We start from the raw sequence: 21,678 nt of genomic DNA, 5'->3' as shown, positions 1-21,678 counted from the left end.
TGTTTCGAAAGAAAAATAAAAGACAGAACATATTTGCATGGTTGCCACTAGTAGTAGTTGTTTTGTCTAGCGCACCACACAAAAACATTCCTCTATTCTGAGTAGCCTCTCTCTTGATTTGAGTGTTGTTTTTTTGCTGCCCCTCCAACATACCCACAGGAAAAAAGCCCTGACCTCCAAAACACACATCAGTTCAATAAAATAAATAGGGTAATTCTTTTATATTCCATCTCACCCACGGAACAGCCCAATAACCGTTATATATGCCATACAAGGTGGAGCTATGCACCAAATCTCAAATGGTCAGTGATCTACATGAACACATTACAAAACAAGGTCACAGTAGTCCCATGTACTGCAAGCACCCCCCCTCCCCACACACACACCATAGCCACATGTAAAGGAAGTAGGAACCTCTGTGTATATTACATATGTGAGTACAGTGGCATCCACCAACAGTTTTGGAAGTGAAGAGTGTCTCAATTCCTACCCCGGTGACATGATTGTGACAACACCGTGATTAGAGTTCCGTCAAATGGCCAATGCCTGTTTTTTTGTGTGATGTCAGGTAACATGTGCTCCGCCTTGGAAGTAGTACCACTGGAAACCAACACAGAAAGAGCAAACCATGGTCGGTATGACAACGGGAGCTATTAGGGGACTGTATGAAGTTAAAGGGGTAGTTCACTCACAATTCAAAGTTTATCAGACATTTTCAGACCTTGAAGGTGCTCTAATGTCAACATGATTCCAAGTCCCACACCATTGGTTAAGTAGATCTAGCTATACCGTGCATTCGGAAAGTATTCAGACCCCTTCACTTTTTCCACATTTTGTTATGTTACAGCCTTATTCTGAAATGGAATAAATTGTATTTCCCCTCATCAATCTACACACATTTTGTCAAATTATAAAAAATTAAAAAGTAAACATTTACACAAGTATTCAGAACCTTTACGCAGTACTTTATTGAAGCACCTTTGGCAGCAATTACAGCCTTGAGTCTTCTTGGGTATGACACTACAAGCTTGGCACACCTGTATTTGGGGAGTTTCTGCCATTCTTCTCCGCAGATCCTCTCAAGCTCTGTCAGGTTGGATGGGGAGCGTAGCTGCACAGCTATTTTCAGGTCTCTCCAGAGATGTTCGATCGGGTTTGAGTCCAAGCTCTGGCTAGGCCACTCAAGGACATTCAGAGACTTGTCCCGAAGCCACTCCTGCGTTGTCTTGGCTGTGTGCTTAGGGTCGTTGTCCTGTTAGAAGGTGAACCTTCACCCCAGTCTGAGGTCCTGAGCGCTCTGGAGCAGGTTTTCATCAAGGATCTCTCTGTACTTTGCTCTGTTCATCTTTCCCTCAATCCTGACTAGTCTCCCAGTCCCGGCCGCTGAAAACCATCCCAACAGCATGATGCTGCCACCACCATGCTTCACCGTAGGGATGGTGCCAGGTTTCCTCCAGATGTGACGCTTGGCATTCAGGCCAAAGAGTTCAATCTTGATTTCATCAGGCCACAGAATCTTGTTTCTGAGAGTGCTTTAGGTGCCTTTTGGCAAACTCCAAGCGGGCTGTCATGTGCCTTTTACTGAGGAGTGGCTTTCGTCTGACCACTCTACCATAAAGGCCTGATTGGTGGAGTGCTGCAGAGATGGTTGTCCTTCTGGAAGGTTCTCCCATCTCCACAGAGGAACTCTGGAGCGCTGTCAGAGTGACCATCGGGTTCTTGTTCACCTCCATGACCAAGGCCCTTGTCCCCCGATTGCTCAGTTTGGCTGGGGGGCCAGCTCTAGGAAGAGTCCTGGTCGTTCAAAACATATTCCATTTAAGAATGATGGAGGCCACTTTTTTTCTGGTGGACCTTCAATGCTGCAGATCTGTGCCTCGACACAATCCTGTCTCGGAGCGCTACGGACAATTCCTTCGACCTCATGGCTTGGTTTTTGCTCTGACATGCACTGTCAACTGTGGGACCTTATATAGACAGGTGTGTGTCTTTCCAAATCATGTCAAATCAATAGAATTTACCACAGGTTTTTATTTAATACATTTGCAAAAATTTCAAAAAAACTGTTTTCGCTTTGTCATTATGGGGTATTGTGTGTAGATTGAGGGGGAAAAAATTATTTCATCCAATTTAGAATAAGGCTGTAACGTAACAAAATGTGGAAAAAGTGAAGGTCTGAATACTTTCCGAATGCACTGTATGCTTGAATCCCAAATAAATGGGAAAGATTGGTACTGTCTAAAATTGTGAAATCAGACTGTGTCAATCTTTCCCATTCATTTGGGATTGGAGCATAAAGCTTGATCTACTTGAGATGGACATGGAGTCATATCGACTTCAAATGACAGGGCTGAAAACCACTAATAAAACATTTAATTTTGGATTGAACTAGGCTAGCCCTTTGTGTTTCATATGAAGAAGGTTAACTAGTGAGGGAGTTAGGCGTTGACACCCCTTTAACGTTCATGAAAACATCATCACTGTATAGTTATTACAGTATGTAGATAAGTACAATATACAGTTGTGTGACAAAGGGCCAAAAGTGCCATACGATGGTGAATGGACAGATACAGAATTAAAGATATGATTAGAGGGAAGAACTCTATAGAAATAACCTATTCCTTAATGATTGTTTTTTACCTTAATAAAGAAGACAAATGAAATGCAGAAGACTTGGTCAGTGTTATGGTGCATTGCTTGAAATAAAACAAAATGATCAATGTAGACAAGCACTCTGCACCACACATTCTCTTCTGAGTGTATGCTGGTTAAAGAGATTCTCCGGTACTTCTGTATACTTTTTCGCCAGTAGTTCTGAAAGTAGTGCTCACATATGTGCAGATATGTGCACCACGTCATTGATCTCTCTCTTTCTCTGCTGTAGGTGCATCATGTGTATCTTGCTAGCTGTGACTCATATGGCGAGGGGCAGAAGCTCATTGGTTGAACTCAAATTGCTAGGGGGCTGGCCCAGTTGGGGGAAAATGTAGGGAAAATGGTGCAGCACAGCATCCAGAAAAACAGTTGCTTTTAAACTAGGGATTTCGTAGCTAATTGAGGTAAGACAGTAAATTCTGCTCCTAGATTATGCATGTATGAACTACACATTGACACATCCAGCCCAAAGCGGGAGGTTTAAAAAATACTTAGTAGTCGCCAAAGTTCTGGAGCATGTCTTTAAGGAAGGTGTCAGTTTCCATACTGTAGTAGATATAGGCTACTTGATTTGTATGAATTCCTTAAGCATGATTATAATAGATTGTGCTAATTCCCACTGAAAAATATATATTTTCCAAAGACCTCTTAGTATTTAATTTGTTTTATCATATGCATCAAGTGCAAGCACTTTTCATTGATTGAGAAATATAAATATTGATGGCAACAACGGAGGCCAGATAAAACAGCACCTGGACACTAAGTCAAATAAAGGGTTTATGACAGCTGACAAGTGGGCAACAGTTTCGAGGGATCGGGGTATTGCAGTGTAAACATCTAAAGTGGTGCTTGCTCATCATTATTTGCCAAATGAGATCCACTCCCATATCCCAAATCACCATTTCTGTTTTGTCTCTTTTTTTTGTGTGTGAATAAACAAATGGCACTTAGAAAAAACAACAAAACATTGATTGGAAAACAGAAACCCAATGTGCTTAGGTGGCTTTAACATTAAGTCTTTTTTTTACTCTTCTCAAATATAATATTCATATCCAATTTGATTGGATTAACACTGTTATTATCATTATTCGTATATATCTTATTTTTTTACAAAATAAAATGTTTGTTTAAAAAAGTGACCAAGTTCAGTCCTTCCTCTCTAAACAAATGGAAAAACAAAGAGTTGGTTATTGAACCGTCTCAGGTTGAGGGGTTAGCCAGAACAGAACAGGATACAGTATTTACAAGTGACATAGCAAAAAAAAGTTGGTCGTTGTAGCGTTCAGATTTCCTCACAATCATACCGTCAGCCGCGTATGTACGGCCCGGGATTGATAAAGGACGCAAAAAAACTCAGTCGTTAAGGCCACACTGACCTTTGACCTAGAGTATTACACAAACCCAGAAAGAAAGAGGAAAAAAGAGAGGACATAGGAGTAGAATCCTATCTCTGTGGAGATGGCTAAAATGGTGCATTCTCTGGAGGAAATTAAGGCATTTTGAAAGAAAGAAACAAGCAAACAAAAATAAAAACAAAACAGACATGAGAGTAACAAGTGTGTGGATTTGTCTTTCTGTCCTGTGTTCCGCTAAGTGGTGGTGTAGTTGGTGTTATCAGGGATATTTTATATAAAAGGCACCAAGTTCTTCTTCTAAAAACGTATTTCTCCAGTCTCATGACCACCACAAGTCTCCCAGTCCCAGCAGCATGCGTGAGACAACAAGTTTATAATCCAAGCATCATTCCACAGAATCCTTGCTCGTCCAATCCGTGGGCTTTCATTGCACCAGGCGGTAAGTTTGAGTGTGGGTGTGTATTTGTGTCTTTTTTTGATAGTCCAAACAAAGTAGAAGGGTAAAAACCACCTCAAAATGCCTTCTGTCCCATACAAAGTGGAGGGAGCTGAGGCTTCCTGAAGGAAAAAAGAAAGTGCTGAATTGGAGAGATATGTTGTCTCCTTCAGCCAGTAAGTCCCCCTTGGCAGGCTCCACAGCTCGACCTCCACTCCACAACCACAGCTGATATCGGATACAGTGAAAGGAATATACAGTATTTATTTATTTATGCAAATATACATATAATTTATGTTTGTGTGCTTCTTGAAACAGATTATTGAACAGACGCACGAGAATACCAAATGACAGACACGAAATAGGAACAGACGTACGCATGCTCTAAAAGGAAGAGCATTATTCATTGATACAACCCCATTGTTGTTCCTCTGTTGGGAACTTAGTGTGTATAGTATAATGCGGGTGTGTTTGAGTGTATTTGTGGCTGTTGAAATACTTTTGCTGCTTGTTGGCTTTTTCAGTTCTAATGTTCCTGAAAAGTATAAAGTATGACAAGAAATGTACAAAGCTTCTCGGGCCCCATAGCCGAGGCACCCTCCTGGATCCACGGCCTTTTGCTTTTTCCACGAATACAAAAAAGATTGAAAGAAAAAAGCAAAAGACACAGGCTCCTCAAAAGGTCCAGCCTCTTCCTGCTTTTCCACCAATCACGAATATCCGCCGCTGCCCCCTTTAGGTCAGTGTGTGTGTTCCGCCTCCCCTCTCCCACACACACTTTAACACACTCACCTCAGTGAGGTGGAAAGGGAGGCTAGCACAAGTCCATCAATCCTCAGAAAACGGACGGAAGGAGGTGAGGCGAGGGAGAGGGCTGGAAAGAGGAGAGGAGGGGGTGACAGGAGAAGGCTAGTGCCAAAGGACGTGGAGACAAAGGTGTTGCGCTGTCGTGACAACTCTCTGTTTCCTCCTACAAGACAGGCTCCTCTTCCATTGGCTCTTCTGTAGACCTGCAGGTACACCAAACAGGAAACAGCAAGACATAGACATTAGCCTCTTAGTCATGCCAAAATTAAAGCCCCTACCAATGAAGGTAGGGCAAAACCTATATGATAAGTATACACTTTAACAAGTCTCAGTGGAACTTCAGGCCCACAGCCTTGTGAATGAATCTGATGTCTTAAAACAGCCATTCCAAAACCACATAAAATCCTCAAGAGTGAATGGTGCAGGTGTTTACCTGCTAGTCTCCGTGGAGACGGTGGAAGCGGCAGCCTGCTCAGTATCCACGGTGAGCGATGCCATGGCGGTGACCGTGTCGGCCTCGTCCTTCTCTCTCCGCTGGGCATCCATTAAGGACTGGCCCACCGTGGGAGCCAACCTTTGGAGAGAGCTCCAGTGTTTACCTGCAGGGAGAGAAAGATAAGGGAGGGAGAGAGCGAGAGAGTCGTGTCAGTTTTAAGGGTGACGTGATACACATGACGCAAACACAACTAAGTGCATATGTGCAGGTAAAACACAATGATAATTTAGATTTTAGCTGACTAACTCACTCTGTATCTCGATGACCCTCTCCAGAGAGGCAGCAGCTTTTGGGCAGGGCTTCTGTTGCAGGACAGCCTGGGGCAGGGGGTCCAACTGACAGAGAGAGAGTAGAGGGAGGGAGAGATAAACAGAGAGAGAGTGTACAGTGCCTTGCAAAAGTATTCATCCCCCTTGGCATTTTTCCTATTTTGTTGCATTACAACCTGTAATGTAAATTGATTTTTATTTGGATTTCATGTAATGGACATATACAAAATAGTCCAAATAACTTGTTAAAAAAAATTCTAAAGAATAAATAACTGAAAAGTGGTGCGTGCATATGTATTCACCCCCTTTGCTATGAAGCCCCTAAATAAGATCTGGTGCAACCAATTACCTTCAGAAGTCACATAATTAGTTAAATAAAGTCCACCTGTGTGCAATCTAAGTGTCACATGATCTCAGTATATATACACCTGTTCTGAAAGGCCCCAGTGTCTGCAACACCACTAAGCAAGGGGCACCACCAAGCAAGTCGCACAATGAAGACCAAGGAGCTCTCCAAACAGGTCAGGGACAAAGTTGTGGAGAAGTACAGATCAGGGTTGGGTTATAAAAAAATATCAGAAACTTTGAACATCCCACGGAGCTCCACAGCGGAGATTGGAGTATCTGTCCATAGGACCACTTTAAGCCGTACACGCCACAGAGCTGGGCTTTACGGAAGAGTGGCCAGAAAAAAGCCATTGCTTAAAGAAAAAAATAAGCAAACACGTTTGGTGTTCGCCAAAAGGCATGTCGGAGACTCCCCAAACATATGGAAGAAGGTACTCTGGTCAGACGAGACTAAAATTGAGCTTTTTGGCCATCAAGGAAAACGCTATGTCTGGCGCAAACCCCAACAGCTCTCATCACCTCGAGAACACCATCCCCACAGTGAAGCATGGTGGTGGCAGCATCATGCTGTGGGGATGTTTTCCATCGGCAGGGACTGGGAAACTGGTCGGAATTGAACGAATGATGGATGGTGCTAAATACAGGGAAATTCTTGAGGGAAAAACCTGTTTCAGTCTTCCAGAGATTTGAGACTGGGACGGAGGTTCACCTTCCAGCAGGACAATGACCCTAAGCATACTGCTAAAGCAACACTCAAGTGGTTTAAGGGGAAACATTTAAATGTCTTGGAATGGCCTAGTCAAAGCCCAGACCTCAATCCAATTGAGAATATGTGGTATGACTTAAAGATTGCTGTACACAGCGGAACCCATCCAACTTGAAGGAGCTGGAGCAGTTTTGCCTTGAAGAATGGGTAAAAATCCCAGTGGCTAGATGTGCCAAGCTTATAGAGACATACCCCAAGAGACTTGCAGCTGTAATTGCTGCAAAAGGGGGCTCTACAAAGTATTGACTTTGAGGGGGGTGAATAGTTATGCATGCTCAAATTCTGTTTTTTTGTCTTATTTCTTGTTTGTTTCACAAGAAAAAATATTTTGCATCTTCAAAGTGGTAGGCATGTTGTGTAAATCAAATGATACAAACCCCCCCAAAATCAATTTTAATTCCAGGTTGTAAGGCAACAAAATAGGGGGGGGTGAATACTTTCGCAAGCCACTGTAGAGGGAGGGAGAGATAGACAGAAACATTTTTTTTTACATCACAAAGAATTTCCTCTCTGAACAATTACATCCATCTCTACCAAATGACATGTAGTGTATGTGACATCACGCCACTCTCCCCTCCTCCTATAGCGGATGATGTTATACCTCGTCGCCGAGCAGGGCCGCCACGCAGGACTCTGAGGCGTCACAGATGGCTGTGAGGTCGTGACCTCCTTCCAGCACCAGGACCACACGTCCCCCCGCCAGCTTCATCAGCTGCTTGGTGAGGTGGCCGAAACCTGAGAAGGGTTCAACACTCTACTGACCCTGTACTGAGTATAATCTTCTGAGTAAATCATGCATTGATGTAAATAGGAGAGGTTTGCGTGGGAATTCTAGTTCTGTGTAAAGGCCCCATTTGACAGGAAATAATTGAGGTACTTCAATGTTCCTATGGAGTGTCTGGCTTTTCTTCTAGTGGTTTAGTACTATTCTTCCAGCAGGGGGTAGTAGTGTTAAGCATATACAGTTAGCTGGAGGACCCTCCTATAAAAGCACACTCTATGGAAAAGGCTTGGCAGAAAAACTGAGACACGTAAAGACAGAGTAATGTTCAACTTACATTTAGCAGTGACGTTGTATCCTCCCAGAGGGGACTGGTGGCCCTCCACGGCATCAAACCCAGCCGACACTAGGACCACGTCAGGGGAGAACTCGTTGGCTATGGGCATCACCACCGTCCTGTATAGCAGACAAGATGGAGAACGACATTGTAATGTCTTATGTTTCCAGACCATCTGCAAGATCTAAGCAGTGTGCAAATTGCTAAATAAGCAGAGCCTGTTCATATGAATGAAAGATCAGTGCCAATGTTGTGCTCGTTCAGCTAATGACCAATAACAGTCTCTTCACCTGAAGGCAGTCAGGTACTCCACGTCACCCATGGGCGGTTCTACGCCCCCTGTCCACGCAATGTTTGTGTTGAAGCCAACACCAGGTCCAACCCCCACCTCTTCAGGAGCCCCACTGCCGGGGAAGAAGTTTCCATCGTCGTAGCGATGCATGGAAATGTAAAGGACGTTGGGGTCGTTGTAAAAGGCCTGCTGTGTCCCATTACCATGGTGAATATCCTGGAGAGAGAGAATGGATATGTGAATAATAATACATGACAAGCATTGATCACATAACGTATGGTATATGACAACACTAGCACATACAGGGCCGCACTAGCACACAGGGCCTCACTAACAACATACAGTGAGGGAAAAAAGTATTTGATCCCCTGCTGATTTTGTACGTTTGCCCACTGACAAAGAAATGATCAGTCTATAATTTTAATGGTAGGTTTATTTGAACAGTGAGAGACAGAATAACAACAAAAAAATCCAGAAAAACGCATATCAAAAATGTTATAAATTGATTTGCATTTTAATGAGGGAAATAAGTATTTGACCCCCCCTCAATCAGAAAGATTTCTGGCTCCCAGGTGTCTTTTATACAGGTAACGAGCTGAGATTAGGAGCACACTCTTAAAGGGAGTGCTCTTAATCTCAGCTTGTTACCTGTATAAAAGACACCTGTCCACAGAAGCAATCAATCAATCAGATTCCAAACTCTCCACCATGACCAAGACCAAAGAGCTCTCCAAGGATGTCAGGGACAAGATTGTAGACCTACACAAGGCTGGAATGGGCTACAAGACCATCGCCAAGCAGCTTGGTGAGAAGGTGACAACAGTTGGTGCGATTATTCAAAAATGGAAGAAACACAAAAGAACTGTCAATCTCCCTCGGCCTGGTGCTCCATGCAAGATCTCACCTCGTGGTATTTCAATGATCATGAGAACGGTGAGGAATCAGCCCAGAACTACACGGGAGGATCTTGTCAATGATCTCAAGGCAGCTGGGACCATAGTCACCAAGAAAACAATTGGTAACACACTACGCCGTGAAGGACTGAAATCCTGCAGCGCCCGCAAGGTCCCCCTGCTCAAGAAAGCACATATACAGGGCCGTCTGAAGTTTGCCAATGAACATCTGAATGATTCAGAGGAGAACTGGGTGAAAGTGTTGTGGTCAGATGAGACCAAAATGGAGATCTTTGGCATCAACTCAACTCGCCGTGTTTGGAGGAGGAGGAATGCTGCCTATGACCCCAAGAACATCATCCCCACCGTCAAACATGGAGGTGGAAACATTATGCTTTGGGGGTGTTTTTCTGCTAAGGGGACAGGACAACTTCACCACATTAAAGGGATTATGGACGGGGCCATGTACCGTGAAATCTTGCGTGAGAACCTCCTTCCCTCAGCCAGTGCATTGAAAATGGGTTGTGGATGGGTTTTCCAGCATGAAAATGACCCAAAATACACGGCCAAGGCAACAAAGGAGTGGCTCAAGAAGAAGCACATTAAGGTCCTGGAGTGGCCTAGCCAGTCTCCAGACCTTAATCCCATAGAAAATCTGTGGAGGGAGCTGAAGGTTAGAGTTGCCAAATGTCAGCCTCGAAACCTTATTGACTTGGAGAAGATCTGCAAAGAGGAGTGGAACAAAATCACTCCTGAGATGTGTGCATACCTGGTGGCCAACTACAAGAAACGTCTGACCTCTGTGATTGCCAACAAGGGTTTTGCCACCAAGTACTAAGTCATGTTTTGCAGAGGGGTCAAATACTTATTTCCCTCATTAAAATGCAAATAAATGTATAACATTTTTTACATGCGTTTTTCTGGATTTTGTTGTTGTTATTCTGTCTTCTCACTGTTCAAATAAACCTACCGTTAAAATTACAGACTGATCATGTCTTTGTGAGTGGGCAAACGTACAAAATCAGCAGGGGATCGAATACTTTTTTCCCTCACTGTACGACCCACTCACCCAGTCCACGATGAGGATCTTGCCCACTCCTAATTTCTGCTTTAGCAGCTTGGCTGTGATGGCCACTGAGTTGAAGAAGCAGAAGCCCCTGCAGACAAAGACAGACACAAAATATGTCTGTTTTTCTTTTATCAACAGAAACAGGGAGATTGTTTAAGGGCACTACCCGGTAGCTACTCAAAATGGACGCTTGTACCAATTATTGTATCAACCATCGCACACGTCATGTCTCTATTAAACTTCAACCAACTCCCCTGATGCCCCCTAGCCACTCCCCTGCCCTACCGATGATTCCCTGGATGTACTCACATGGCAGTGGATTCCTCAGCGTGATGGCCTGGTGGACGCACCACAGCAAAACCATTCTGAAATGGAGAGGAGTGAGAAAGAGAACAAGAGAGAGAGAGAGAAACAGTTCATTAGGAAAATGTTGAGTAGGCCTATCCATAGACAAAACAAGTGCTTATTGATTAGGCTATTACCGTGTCCAACCATGAACAAACCCACAGGGTATATTACATGATTATTACATATTGTTCATTTTAAATTAAGGTGAAAGGTTGCTCCTAACAACTTTCAATCAAACGGTAGTGGAATGGAGAGGCTGGTAATATAACTCTACACTCTGTTACCTTAAGTTCCCCGGCGGCCACTTTGAAAGCCAGCTCGATGACGCAGCCAACAGCCATTCGGACAGCGCCCGAGGAGTGCATCTCGTTCCACACAGTGTCACTGTCCACCTGCAGAGGGCAATAGAGTATACACTCATCACCACCCTGCTACTGTTCTTTTAACACTGATAACATAATGATGACACTGCTGTAGGTGATGTAATGCTCAGCTTTGTGCCGCTTATGTTTAATGAATATCCTACAATTAAACTGCATGACACTTTCTGATACTGTATTATTATCCAATCTCTACCTCTAACTAAAATGTAAATGTACCTCCATTATAAATGCATTTGGTAGCAATCAAACAAATGGATTGGACTAAAGGACATATGAGATGGATGGACTGGTGTATTTAAAGGGTTGGTAGATGGTTGGATGGATGGATAGATTGAATGGACGGACGACTCACCCCAATGCCTCCACAGGGCAACACAGCGTACATCTTCTGACTGATTGGACCTTAAGGAGCCAATGGGGACAAGGAGCAAAGGTTAGGTTGTAGTTTAAACAAGTTAAACACTATTTAGCCACATTTCAAAATGTTATCTCACACACACTTTTGTGATCCAACCTAAGCCTTCCTAGCAGGGAGAGTTTTTTTCCAAGATGCTCGGCATACAGTTCATTCAGAAAGTATTCAGACCCCTTGACTTTTTCCAAATTATGTTACATTACAGCCTTATTCTAAAATTGATTAAATAGTTTTTTTCTTCATCAATCTACACACAATACCCCATAATGACAAAGCAAAAGCAGTTTAAAAAAAATCACATTTACATAAGTATTCAGACCCTTTACTCAGTACTTAGTTGAAGCACCTTTGGCAGCGATTACAGCCTAGAGTCTTTTTGGGTATGACGCTACAAGCTTGGCACACCTGTATTTGGGGAGCTTCTCCCATTCTTCTCTGCAGATCCTCTTAAGCTCTGTCAGGTTGGATGGGGAGCATTGCTGCACAGCTATTTTCAGGTCTCTCCAGAGATCTTAGATCGGTTTCAAGACCGGGCTCTGGCTGGGTCACTCAAGTACATTCAGTGACTTGTCCCGAAGCCACTCCTGCGTTGTCTTGGCTGTGTGCTTAGGGTCGTTGTCCTGTTGGAAGATGAACCTTCACCCCAGTCTGAGGTCCTGAGCACTCTGGAGCAGGTTTTCATCAAGGATCTCTCTGTACTTTGCTCCGTTCATCATGTGCCTATTACTGAGGAATGGCTTCCGTCTGGCCACTCTACCATAAAGGCCTGATTGGTGGAGTGCTGCAGAGATGGTTGTCCTTCTGGAAGGTTCTCCCATCTCCACAGATGAACTCTGGAGCTCTGTCAGCGTTACCATCAGGTTGGCCGGGCTGCCAGCTCTAGGAAAAGTATTGGTGGTTCCAAACTTCTTCCATTTAAGAATGATGGAGGCCACTGTGTTCTTGGGGACCTTCAATGCTGCATAAATGTTTTGGTACCCTTCCCCAGATCTGTGCCTCGACACAATCCTGTCTCGGAGTTCTACGGACAATTCCTTCGACCTCATGGCTTGGTTTCTGCTCTGATATGCACTGTCAACTGTGGGATCTTATATAGACAGGTGTGTGCCTTTCCAAATCATGTCCAATCAATTGAATTTACCACAGGTGGACTCCAATCAAGTTGTAGAAACATCAAGGATGATCAATGGAAACATGATGCACCTGAGCTCAATTTCGAGTCTCATAGCAAAGGGTCTGAATACCTATGTAAATAAGGTATCTGTTTTTTATTTTTAATACATTTGAAAAATGTTCTAAAAACCTGTTTTCGCTTTGTCATTATGGGGTATTGTGTGTAGATTGATGAGGAAAAACATTTATTTAATCCATTTTAGAATAAGGCTGTAACGTCACAAAATGTGGAAAAAGTCAAGGGGTCTGAATACTTGTATAGTTGTTTTTTACCATTGATGTCTGCAATTTGCCCTGAGTCCTGTTCTGCTCAGCACCGCACATAGAGTGAACTCACTTTGAAGTGTGTGTGTGTGTGTGTGTGTGTGTGTGTAGTCGACAGCTCAGTCGCTGTAGTGCTGTGTTGCAGCTGATCCAGTCATCCCCCCCTCTCCTCTTCTATGAGACCCAGCCTAGCTATGAGTCACCCAGACGTGGGTGGACGGGCGTCTGGGGCCCTTTCCCCTCAACCAGCAGGCCTAAAAATACCCCCCTGCGCCTGTCAGGGGAGCTAAGCCTTCAAACAATCCACCTGACTGCGTGAGTGTGTGTGTGGGTGGATGGAGGGGAGAGGGGCAGTCACTACTTTCAAGGATGCTTGGGGCAAATCTTGTTTCCACCACATGCATACGCGCACACACACACACAAACACATCAATATATCTGAGGAGTAAAGATATGAAGAGATGAGGTTAGGCACCTAAGAGCTTCTTGCTGTCTAGTTTCTGTCTGTTGAGGGGACTGGTGCCGTACAGCAGGGTGTGGTATTCTGAATGCACCGTCTGGATCTCATCCAACGTGGCCTTCCTCCCCCGAATCCTCTGTACACGGTAAAGGAAAACACACGTAGCACACAATACATCAATTTCATTCAGGGTTATGTTGTATTGCTAATTGGCAAGTGATTTTTTAAATGAACTTGAACTAATTATGGATATATCTCATTCTCATCTCCACAAATAGCTACCACCCTCTTGTTTCGGTCCAGATAAGTTACTGAGAAGAAATTCTCTTTGGAAATATGGAACGGAGCTGGTCACTATTCTAGCTGTAGTGTGCAGGGTGCGCTCACCTCAGAGCGGCCCAGCAGCCCTGTCTCCTGCAGCCGAGACCACACACTCTGGATGCGGCCGGCGTGCTCCGGGTGGATGTGGGTGTTCCCACACATACACTGGTGCTTCAGCATAAAGGTGTCGTACACCAACCCTGAGAAGGAGGAGATGATAGGAGAAGGAGAGAGAGAGGGAGTAAGAGAAAGATGGAGAGAAAGGGACGGCGTGAGTCAGATGGAGAGAGAAAGATAAGTGAAAGAAAAGGAGAGAAAGTTGGAAAGAAGAGGAGAAAATGTAACTTTTCAAGGCAGGGTAGGAACGAGACCAACCACAGTGCAACATTTCTTCAGCTTCTCTCTCAGAACAAATGGTGACCACACCGTTCATAACCCCATTACCCAGCAGGTCAGAGCATAGTAAGACCATAATCATCTCTAATAGCTTTTTTCATGTTAGGACTGTTGGAGACGTTAATGATTCCATGGTGGAGCATGGCTCAATATCGTCCTACCATCCTGGTTTCATCAGATCCAACCCTGCAGGCTCTCGCTATTATTATTTTCTCTGCTGAAATAATGACACCCAGGATGCTTGCCTCGGCCCTTATTGGACTCATCACAGTCCAGAGGTTCCCAAACCTTTTCACTAGGGGCCCAGCATTGGGGAACATCCCGCACGGCACGCACTATGTCTATTTCTATGGGCACTAGCACTGTTCATGACACAAACTGTTCACACCCCTCTTGTTGGTGGAGAGAATTTTGCAGGTTTAAAGCTTATTTCCTGCAATTCTACACATTTTGTCATGGGGTGCAAAGAACATTTTGCAGTTTTAAAGCTAATTTCTGCAATTCTATACATTTTGCCATGTCTATTGTTTATTCATGTGATATTTTAATGACAAAAAAATTACAACAATATGTATGGGCTAAAAAAACGAAATAAAAAAACGTTAGCTGACATGGGCTAGTTGATCTGGACATTTCTGACAAGTTATAAATAACTCTCTAAAGTATGCAATGACTAACATGACAAGAGGATCTGATGATGCACTACTCAATTTTAAAATTGCACCTTGTGCATTCTACTATTACAACTTGTAAGAGTAAGATTAAAGCCGGATTGAGTTCCTGCCGACCCCTTGCGCCCCCCCTAGGGGCCACGCCCCACTGTTTGGGAATCATTGACTTAGTCAACACGTCCTGTTCTGCAGGCCCATTTGACCATGGACTGGCTAGGAAAGCGTTTTGTTTTCTGAAAGTGTCTTTTCTCTAAAGCCAATGGCTTTCGTTAGTGTTTGTAACTAATGGGGATCCATTGTTAAAGCTCTAATATCTACCACTATGACAAAAAAATACAGACATTCAGATAGATAAACTGCCTGAACTTAGATATCTTTCATATTGTTCACTGGGTCCTGATCATCTAACTTTGTGTGTCATCTGTTCCAAAAACCAAAGAAGCGTACCTGTAGTGAAGAGGTGCTTGATGGGGACCTCACCCATGGGCGCCCCCTTGAGGCTGGCAGTGGCAGGGGAGGACTGGGCCCTTCCCAGAGGTCTGTGGGGCATGCCCGAGATGGACAGGGATGCCTGGAACACATTGAGCTGCTGCAGGTGATGCTGGTCGGAAAATCAGGGACGAAAGAACAAATAGAGGGATTTTGAATACCAGCTAACACTTTGAATACTGTCTTTCATCATGAGACACTGACTGGACTTCAGTGTGAGGGAATGGACTTAGTACCTCACATTGAACATACATAGCTAAATAAAATCAGACATTGGTCGTCAATTACAGCTCTGTGGCTTTCATTGTTTACATAGGATAGTAATACCGCAACCTTGAGAGAGGTGACATTTCACAATAGCTGCAAACTGAAGTTGCAACTTCAGGCCAATGGAACGAGGGGAAAATGGGAGGGAGGTGGAGCTAAATTAAGCTTGTATAGACTAAACATGGGCCCTGGGTAGAAACCCAAAGGCAAACACGTATCCACGTACGAGCCTCAAAAGGCAGGGCAGGACAAGGACCAAGCCTTCCCAACAGCCAAAAGACTACTCTGACCATTCCCCAGCTGTAAACACAGTGGCTGAGCTAACAGGGCTCTGCTTTCTGTCAATGGGAGAAGCACTACACATCCAGACAGGAGCTGTGTGAGCTCTAGGAAAAAACTAACGCGACAGACGCTCCTTCTAACAGAGATCAAACGACAAGGTTCACGGTTCTTATGCATCTTTTTTTAACTGCGGACGGTTTGTTTCAAGACCTTGAGATGGGAGCTGAGTTTACGCACGCGCACGCGGACACACACACACTGGTCCGGCAGGCCCACACCTTGCTAACCCCTTTTTAACGAGAGATGCTAAGGCAATGCGGCTCTCTTATGCGTCTCTCTCTCTGTCTTTTCTCTCTCTCCCTAACCATTGTACAGGGCGGCTCAGATCCATTTGTATTCAAGGCACCACAGCAGACAAGTAGAGCAGAGTCAGTCAGAGGAAGAAAAAAAAAAGTTCCGCGGGGGAGGCGGTGTGTGTGTGTAGGGAGGGTGGGGGGGGCTTCCGTGTCGCTGACTCGAATGCCAAAATAAGTTTGAGGATTTCTACAGAATGACTGCATACACCCCTGCCCCCCATACCCTAAAAACCCCTATCCCCCTAGCCCGTCACAACAGAAATAGTACTGCAGCAGCCTAGCTCCCTGGTGGGCATGGTGAAGAGAGAGGGGGAGGGAAGGGTGGGGGTGGGAGGGAGAGCGGAGGGAGAGAGAGAGAGGGGAATGATTCACCAAGGAGAGATGAGTCAGAGATGAGTCCATTCACTGAAATGAGAAAAAGCAGCAAGGGCAGGGGAGGGAGGGTGTGCGCGCGTTGAGGGGGAGAAGAAGACGCAGCCTGAATTCTGATGCTTTTCTCTCTTCTGATATTTTTTCTCAATGGTGTGTGGGAGTAGGAGAGTTATTTTTTTAAATTATCTCCCTCGCTGCATTGGTTCTTCCCCCCTCCAACGCACAAACAGCAAACATACACACTGGAATATGGTTTATTCTCGAGAAACGTGACCACATAACATGTCCATTCTTTCCCCCTCTTTTTAATGTTACGTATTAATTGCTGTCAATGACCATAATTCAGAGCCAAATATGATAACAAACAGCACATAGCCAAATGTGGCCGTGTACTGTATTATATTGTAATGTTTAAGTCTTCATAAAAGAGTATGCGGCACTGATGAGGATTCAAATATATGTCATCAACAACTGAGTAGAGTAGCTCTCTGTCTGGGCTAATGCCAGCTAAACCCAAATTCAATCCATCTTGATTACCTGTAGTAATGAATTAGATTGGGATATAAAAAATTGGCCACTTGCCCTTTCGCAACTTTTGTTTAACAACTTTTAACTGGAGCGGCTTATGCTCTTGGTAATTTGTGAAAGAACTGCAGGCGATTCATTCTCGAGAGAGAGCTTGTTCCTTTATTTCCTGCTAAGTGCGATGGATGACTCATGGGTGGGTGGGAATTAAGGCTCTCTCTCTTCTGTAGGGAGCTATGATGATGATGCCCCGCACAGCGCAGCCACTCTGCCCTCCGAGAGGGGATACCCTTTTCTAAATCACCAGGCCCCCGCAAAACTGAACCCACCACTCGAACTGGGTGTGAACGCCAATCTACGTAGCCAAATCGCTAATGATGACGTTCCTACCTTTTTTTGCACCACTGCAAAAAATCTCCATTTATCAAACATTGTGTTAGAAGTTTATCCTACTGAGAACTATGCAACATAACTATTTGAAATAGGTGTGAGTGCGTGGGTGTTATTTTTATAAATTATTTTATATACTGTGAAATCTGCTGGACATGGCTATGTAACTGCATAGCCTTTGCTACTGATCTTTTGGTAGGTAACTTCTGCAATCTACACCCCTCCCTGGAGTGATTGCTCATTCTAGACAGTTTCATGCATTAAGTCATAAATGGCCCATTATAAGAGGTAAAATGACGAATCAAGTCACTAGGTTCAGTCATCATCACAGACAGACGTCACCGGAACAGATTTGGGAAATTCAACAATGGGGTCTGAATATTTTTACTGCACTGTTAGGAGCTAGTAACACAAGCATTTCGCTGCACCTGCTATAACACCAATAAACTTTGATTTGATCAGAATGAATCATAGTACAGGGAAAGACAATGAAAGTCATGGTTTATAAATAAACAATTTGCACCTCTTATTGGCTCTCTGATTTTCTTACAGAAAGTAATCTTAGTTAGTGTTAAACTTGCAAGGCAATACATTTTGTTTTTCTCTACCATAGATTCAAATGCTAAATGTCTTTTAAAAAATTTAGTATTTACCTGGCCGTAAGGTACGCCCTCCTCGTCACACTCCCTCAGCTCGATGGCCTCGTCTTCATCATCCTCTTCCTCCAGGTCGCTCTCTGTGCTCTCGCCCTTCAGGGGGGTCAGCAGGCGTTCCGAGGGGGGCGACGTCTCCCCCGACCCTTCCTTCTGGAGCCTCTGCTCCTGAGGACGCACCTCCCCCAGACGCTCAGACCCTGCCCCTGACCCCTCCTCCTGCATCTCCTGCGTCTCTGTGAGCTCCTCCTCAGTCTCCTCGGGGTGGGTGGGCGGCTGGCGAGGAAGCTCCACCCCTTTTGACAGAATCTGGTGTGGTTGACAGATAGGGAGAGTTAGGCACTGCTGCCACAGAGGCATGTACAGTATACTACACCCCCCAGTCCAAGCAAATAGTATACAATACTTTTTTACCCGCAAACACAAATAACCATAACCACTAATCCTGTAGTAGTGTTTCTTGTGGCGCCCCCTACCTTGTTAAGCTGGTACTGCTTCTGCTTCTCCAGGAAGTGTTGGTGCTGCTGCTGCATGACGAGCTGCTGCAGGGCCTGGGGGCTCTGGGGGAGGGGCGCAGACTGGGTACGGCTCAGGGGCCGGTGGCGTGGCAGCTTGTTCACCGTGCGCATACTGTTGGACATCCGCTCCCCCGTCACCAACGGCGACTGATCGTACATGGGGACTGGAGGGAGGAGGAGTCAGAGAGACGTGTTTCAGAAGAGGCAGTATGTATTTGTATCTATATTTACCTGCAAGTAGGACGCTCTCCTGGCAGGGATATAAGAGTATAAATATATGTTGGTAGATGTACCTGAGAGGAGGGCACTCTGCTGGCGGGCCTGCTCCAGCAGGAGGACGTGCTGCAGTAGGGAGGAGTGACTGCTGTGGCTGTTGGGGGCCTGGGGGGAGTCTAAGTCGTGTTGCATCCCAGGTGGCAGGCATGATGCCGGCAGGGACGAGGTGCTGACAAACTTGCCAGTCAGAGCCCCACCCTGCCGCATGGTCTGGATGGCCTGCCTCTCCGCCTCCTGCAACAGCTTCTGATTGGCCTGAGGATGGAAGGGGAGGGGGGTTAACTAAGTCAGAATGGACAACTCTGGTTCAGGGGCCAGAGTGTTTGCTGGTTTCTATTTGTATTTTACCTCAACTCAGTGGGATGGAGCAGATTCAGGCAGTTAAAATGTCTCTATACGTACATGGAGATAACTCGGTTAGTGACTGCACACTGTTTTTAGTGTGCATGCACTATATATATATATATATATATATATATATATATATATATATATAGTGCATGCACTATATGTAAAGAAAAAAGTATTTAATAAGATTATTTCATTCATTCAGATCTAGGATGTGTTGTTTAAGTGTTCCCTTTATTTTTTTGAGCAGTGTATATATATATATAATAATAATAATCTTATTAAATACTTTTTTCTTTACATTGTTGAATGTGCTGACAACAAAATCACACAAAAATTATCAATGGAAATCAAATGTATCAACCCATGGAGGTCTGGATTTGGAGTCACCCTCAAAATTAAAGTGGAAAACCACACTACAGGCTGATCCAACTTTGATGTAATGTCCTTAAAACAAGTCAAAATGAGGCTCAGTAGTGTGTGTGGCCTCCACGTGCCTGTATGACCTCCCTACAACACCTGGGCATGCTCCTGATGAGGTGGCGGATGGTCTCCTGAGGGATCTCCTCCAAGACCTGGACTAAAGCATCCGCCAACTCCTGGACAGTCTGTGGTGCAACGTGGCGTTGGTGGATGGAGCGAGACATGATGTCCCAGAACCTGCTTTCATCTGTGAAGAGCACAGGGCGCCAGTGGCGAATTTGCCAATCTTGGTGTTCTCTGGCAAATGCCAAACGTCCTGCAGGGTGTTGGGCTGTAAGCACAACCCCCACCTGTGGACGTCGGGCCCTCATACCACCCTCATGGAGTCTGTTTCTGACCGTTTGAGCAGACACATGCACATTTGTGGCCTGCTGGAGGTCATTTTGCAGGGCTCTGGCAGTGCTCCTCCTGGCACAAAGGCGGAGGTAGCGGTCCTGCTGCTGGGTTGTTGCCCTCCTACGGCCTCCTCCACGTCTCCTGATGTACTGGCCTGTCTCCTGGTAGCGCCTCCATGCTCTGGACACTACGCTGACAGACACAGCAAACCTTCTTGCCACAGCTCGCATTGATGTGCCATCCTGGATGAGCTGCACTACCTGAGCCACTTGTGTTGGTTGTAGACTCCGTCTCATGCTACCACTAGAGTGAAAGCACCGCCAGCATTCAAAAGTGACCAAAACATCAGCCAGGAAGCATAGGAACTGAGAAGTGGTCTGTGGTCACCACCTGCAGAACCACTTCTTTATTGGGGGTGTCTTGCTAATTGCCTATAATTTCCACCTGTTGTCTATTCCATTTGCACAACAGCATGTGAAATGTATTGTCAATCAGTGTTGCATCCTAAGTGGACAGTTTGATTTCACAGAAGTGTGATTGACTTGGAGTTACATTGTGTTGTTTAAGTGTTCCCTTTATTTTTTTGAGCAGTGTATATATATATATATAGTACCAGTCAAAAGTTTGGACACACCTACTCATTCAAGGGTTTTTCTTTATTTTTACTATTTTCTACATTGTAGAATAATAGTGAAGACATCAAAACTATGAAATAACACATATGGAATCATGTAGTAACCAAAAAAGTGTTAAACAAATCAAAATATATTTTATATTTGAGATTCTTCAAATAGCCACCCTTTGCCTTGATGACAGCTTTGTACACTCTTGGCATTCTCTCAACCAACTTCACCTGGAATGCTTTTCCAACAGTCTTGAAGGAGTTCCCACATATGCTGAGCACTTGTTGGCTGCTTTTCCTTCACTCTGCCGTCCGACTCATCCCAAACCATCTCAATTGGGTTGAGGTCAGAGGATTGTTGAGGCCAGGTCATCTGATGTAGCACTCCATCACTCTCCTTCTTGGTAAAATAGCCCTTACACAGCCTGGAGGTGTGTTGGGTCATTGTCCTGTTGAAAAACAAATGATAGTCCCACTAAGCCCAAACCAGATGGGATGGCGTATCGCTGCAGAATGCGGTGGTAGCCATGCTGGTTAAGTGTGCCTTGAATTTTAAATAAATCACAGACAGTGTCACCAGCAAAGCACACCCACACCATAACACCTCCTCCTCCATGCTTTACGGTGGGAAATACACATGCGGAGATCATCCATTCACCCACACCGCGTCTCATAAGGACACAGCGGTTGGAACCAAAAATCTCCAATTTGGACTCCAGACCAAAGGACAAATTTCCACCGGTCTAATGTTCATTGCTCGTATTTCTTGGCCCAAGCAGGTCTCTTCTTCTTATTGGTGTCCTTTAGTAGTGGTTTCTTTGCAGCAATTCGACCATGAAGGCCTGATTCACACAGTCCCCTCTGAACAGTTGATGTTGAGATGTGT

General features: G+C 44.7%; 1 protein-coding gene across 6 annotated transcripts in view; it reads right to left on the bottom strand.

The window, feature by feature from the left end:
* Nucleotides 1-2,129: 2,129 nt before the first annotated feature.
* LOC121569042 (histone deacetylase 5) overlaps nt 2,130-21,678 on the bottom strand; it is a 92,782-nt gene continuing 73,233 nt past the window's right edge. For all 6 annotated transcript variants that reach the window (XM_041879645.1, XM_045221208.1, XM_041879642.2 and 3 more), the window contains 16 exons: nt 19,021-19,258; nt 18,686-18,891; nt 18,210-18,518; nt 15,323-15,476; nt 13,875-14,008; nt 13,503-13,623; nt 11,528-11,577; nt 11,077-11,184; nt 10,754-10,809; nt 10,445-10,532; nt 8,481-8,698; nt 8,191-8,309; nt 7,734-7,867; nt 6,000-6,084; nt 5,687-5,852; nt 2,130-5,456 (listed from right to left, as the gene is read on the bottom strand). In XM_041879645.1, coding sequence (XP_041735579.1) covers nt 5,417-5,456; nt 5,687-5,852; nt 6,000-6,084; nt 7,734-7,867; nt 8,191-8,309; nt 8,481-8,698; nt 10,445-10,532; nt 10,754-10,809; nt 11,077-11,184; nt 11,528-11,577; nt 13,503-13,623; nt 13,875-14,008; nt 15,323-15,476; nt 18,210-18,518; nt 18,686-18,891; nt 19,021-19,258 — 2,226 coding nt within the window. In that variant the 3' untranslated portion in view covers nt 2,130-5,416. The remainder of the gene's footprint in view (nt 5,457-5,686; nt 5,853-5,999; nt 6,085-7,733; nt 7,868-8,190; nt 8,310-8,480; nt 8,699-10,444; nt 10,533-10,753; nt 10,810-11,076; nt 11,185-11,527; nt 11,578-13,502; nt 13,624-13,874; nt 14,009-15,322; nt 15,477-18,209; nt 18,519-18,685; nt 18,892-19,020; nt 19,259-21,678) is intronic.

This window comes from Coregonus clupeaformis, chromosome 7 (genome assembly GCF_020615455.1).
Source record: "Coregonus clupeaformis isolate EN_2021a chromosome 7, ASM2061545v1, whole genome shotgun sequence".
In the NCBI taxonomy this organism is placed as follows: Eukaryota; Metazoa; Chordata; class Actinopteri; order Salmoniformes; family Salmonidae; genus Coregonus; species Coregonus clupeaformis.
This window is presented reverse-complemented; position numbering and strand designations above follow the sequence as displayed.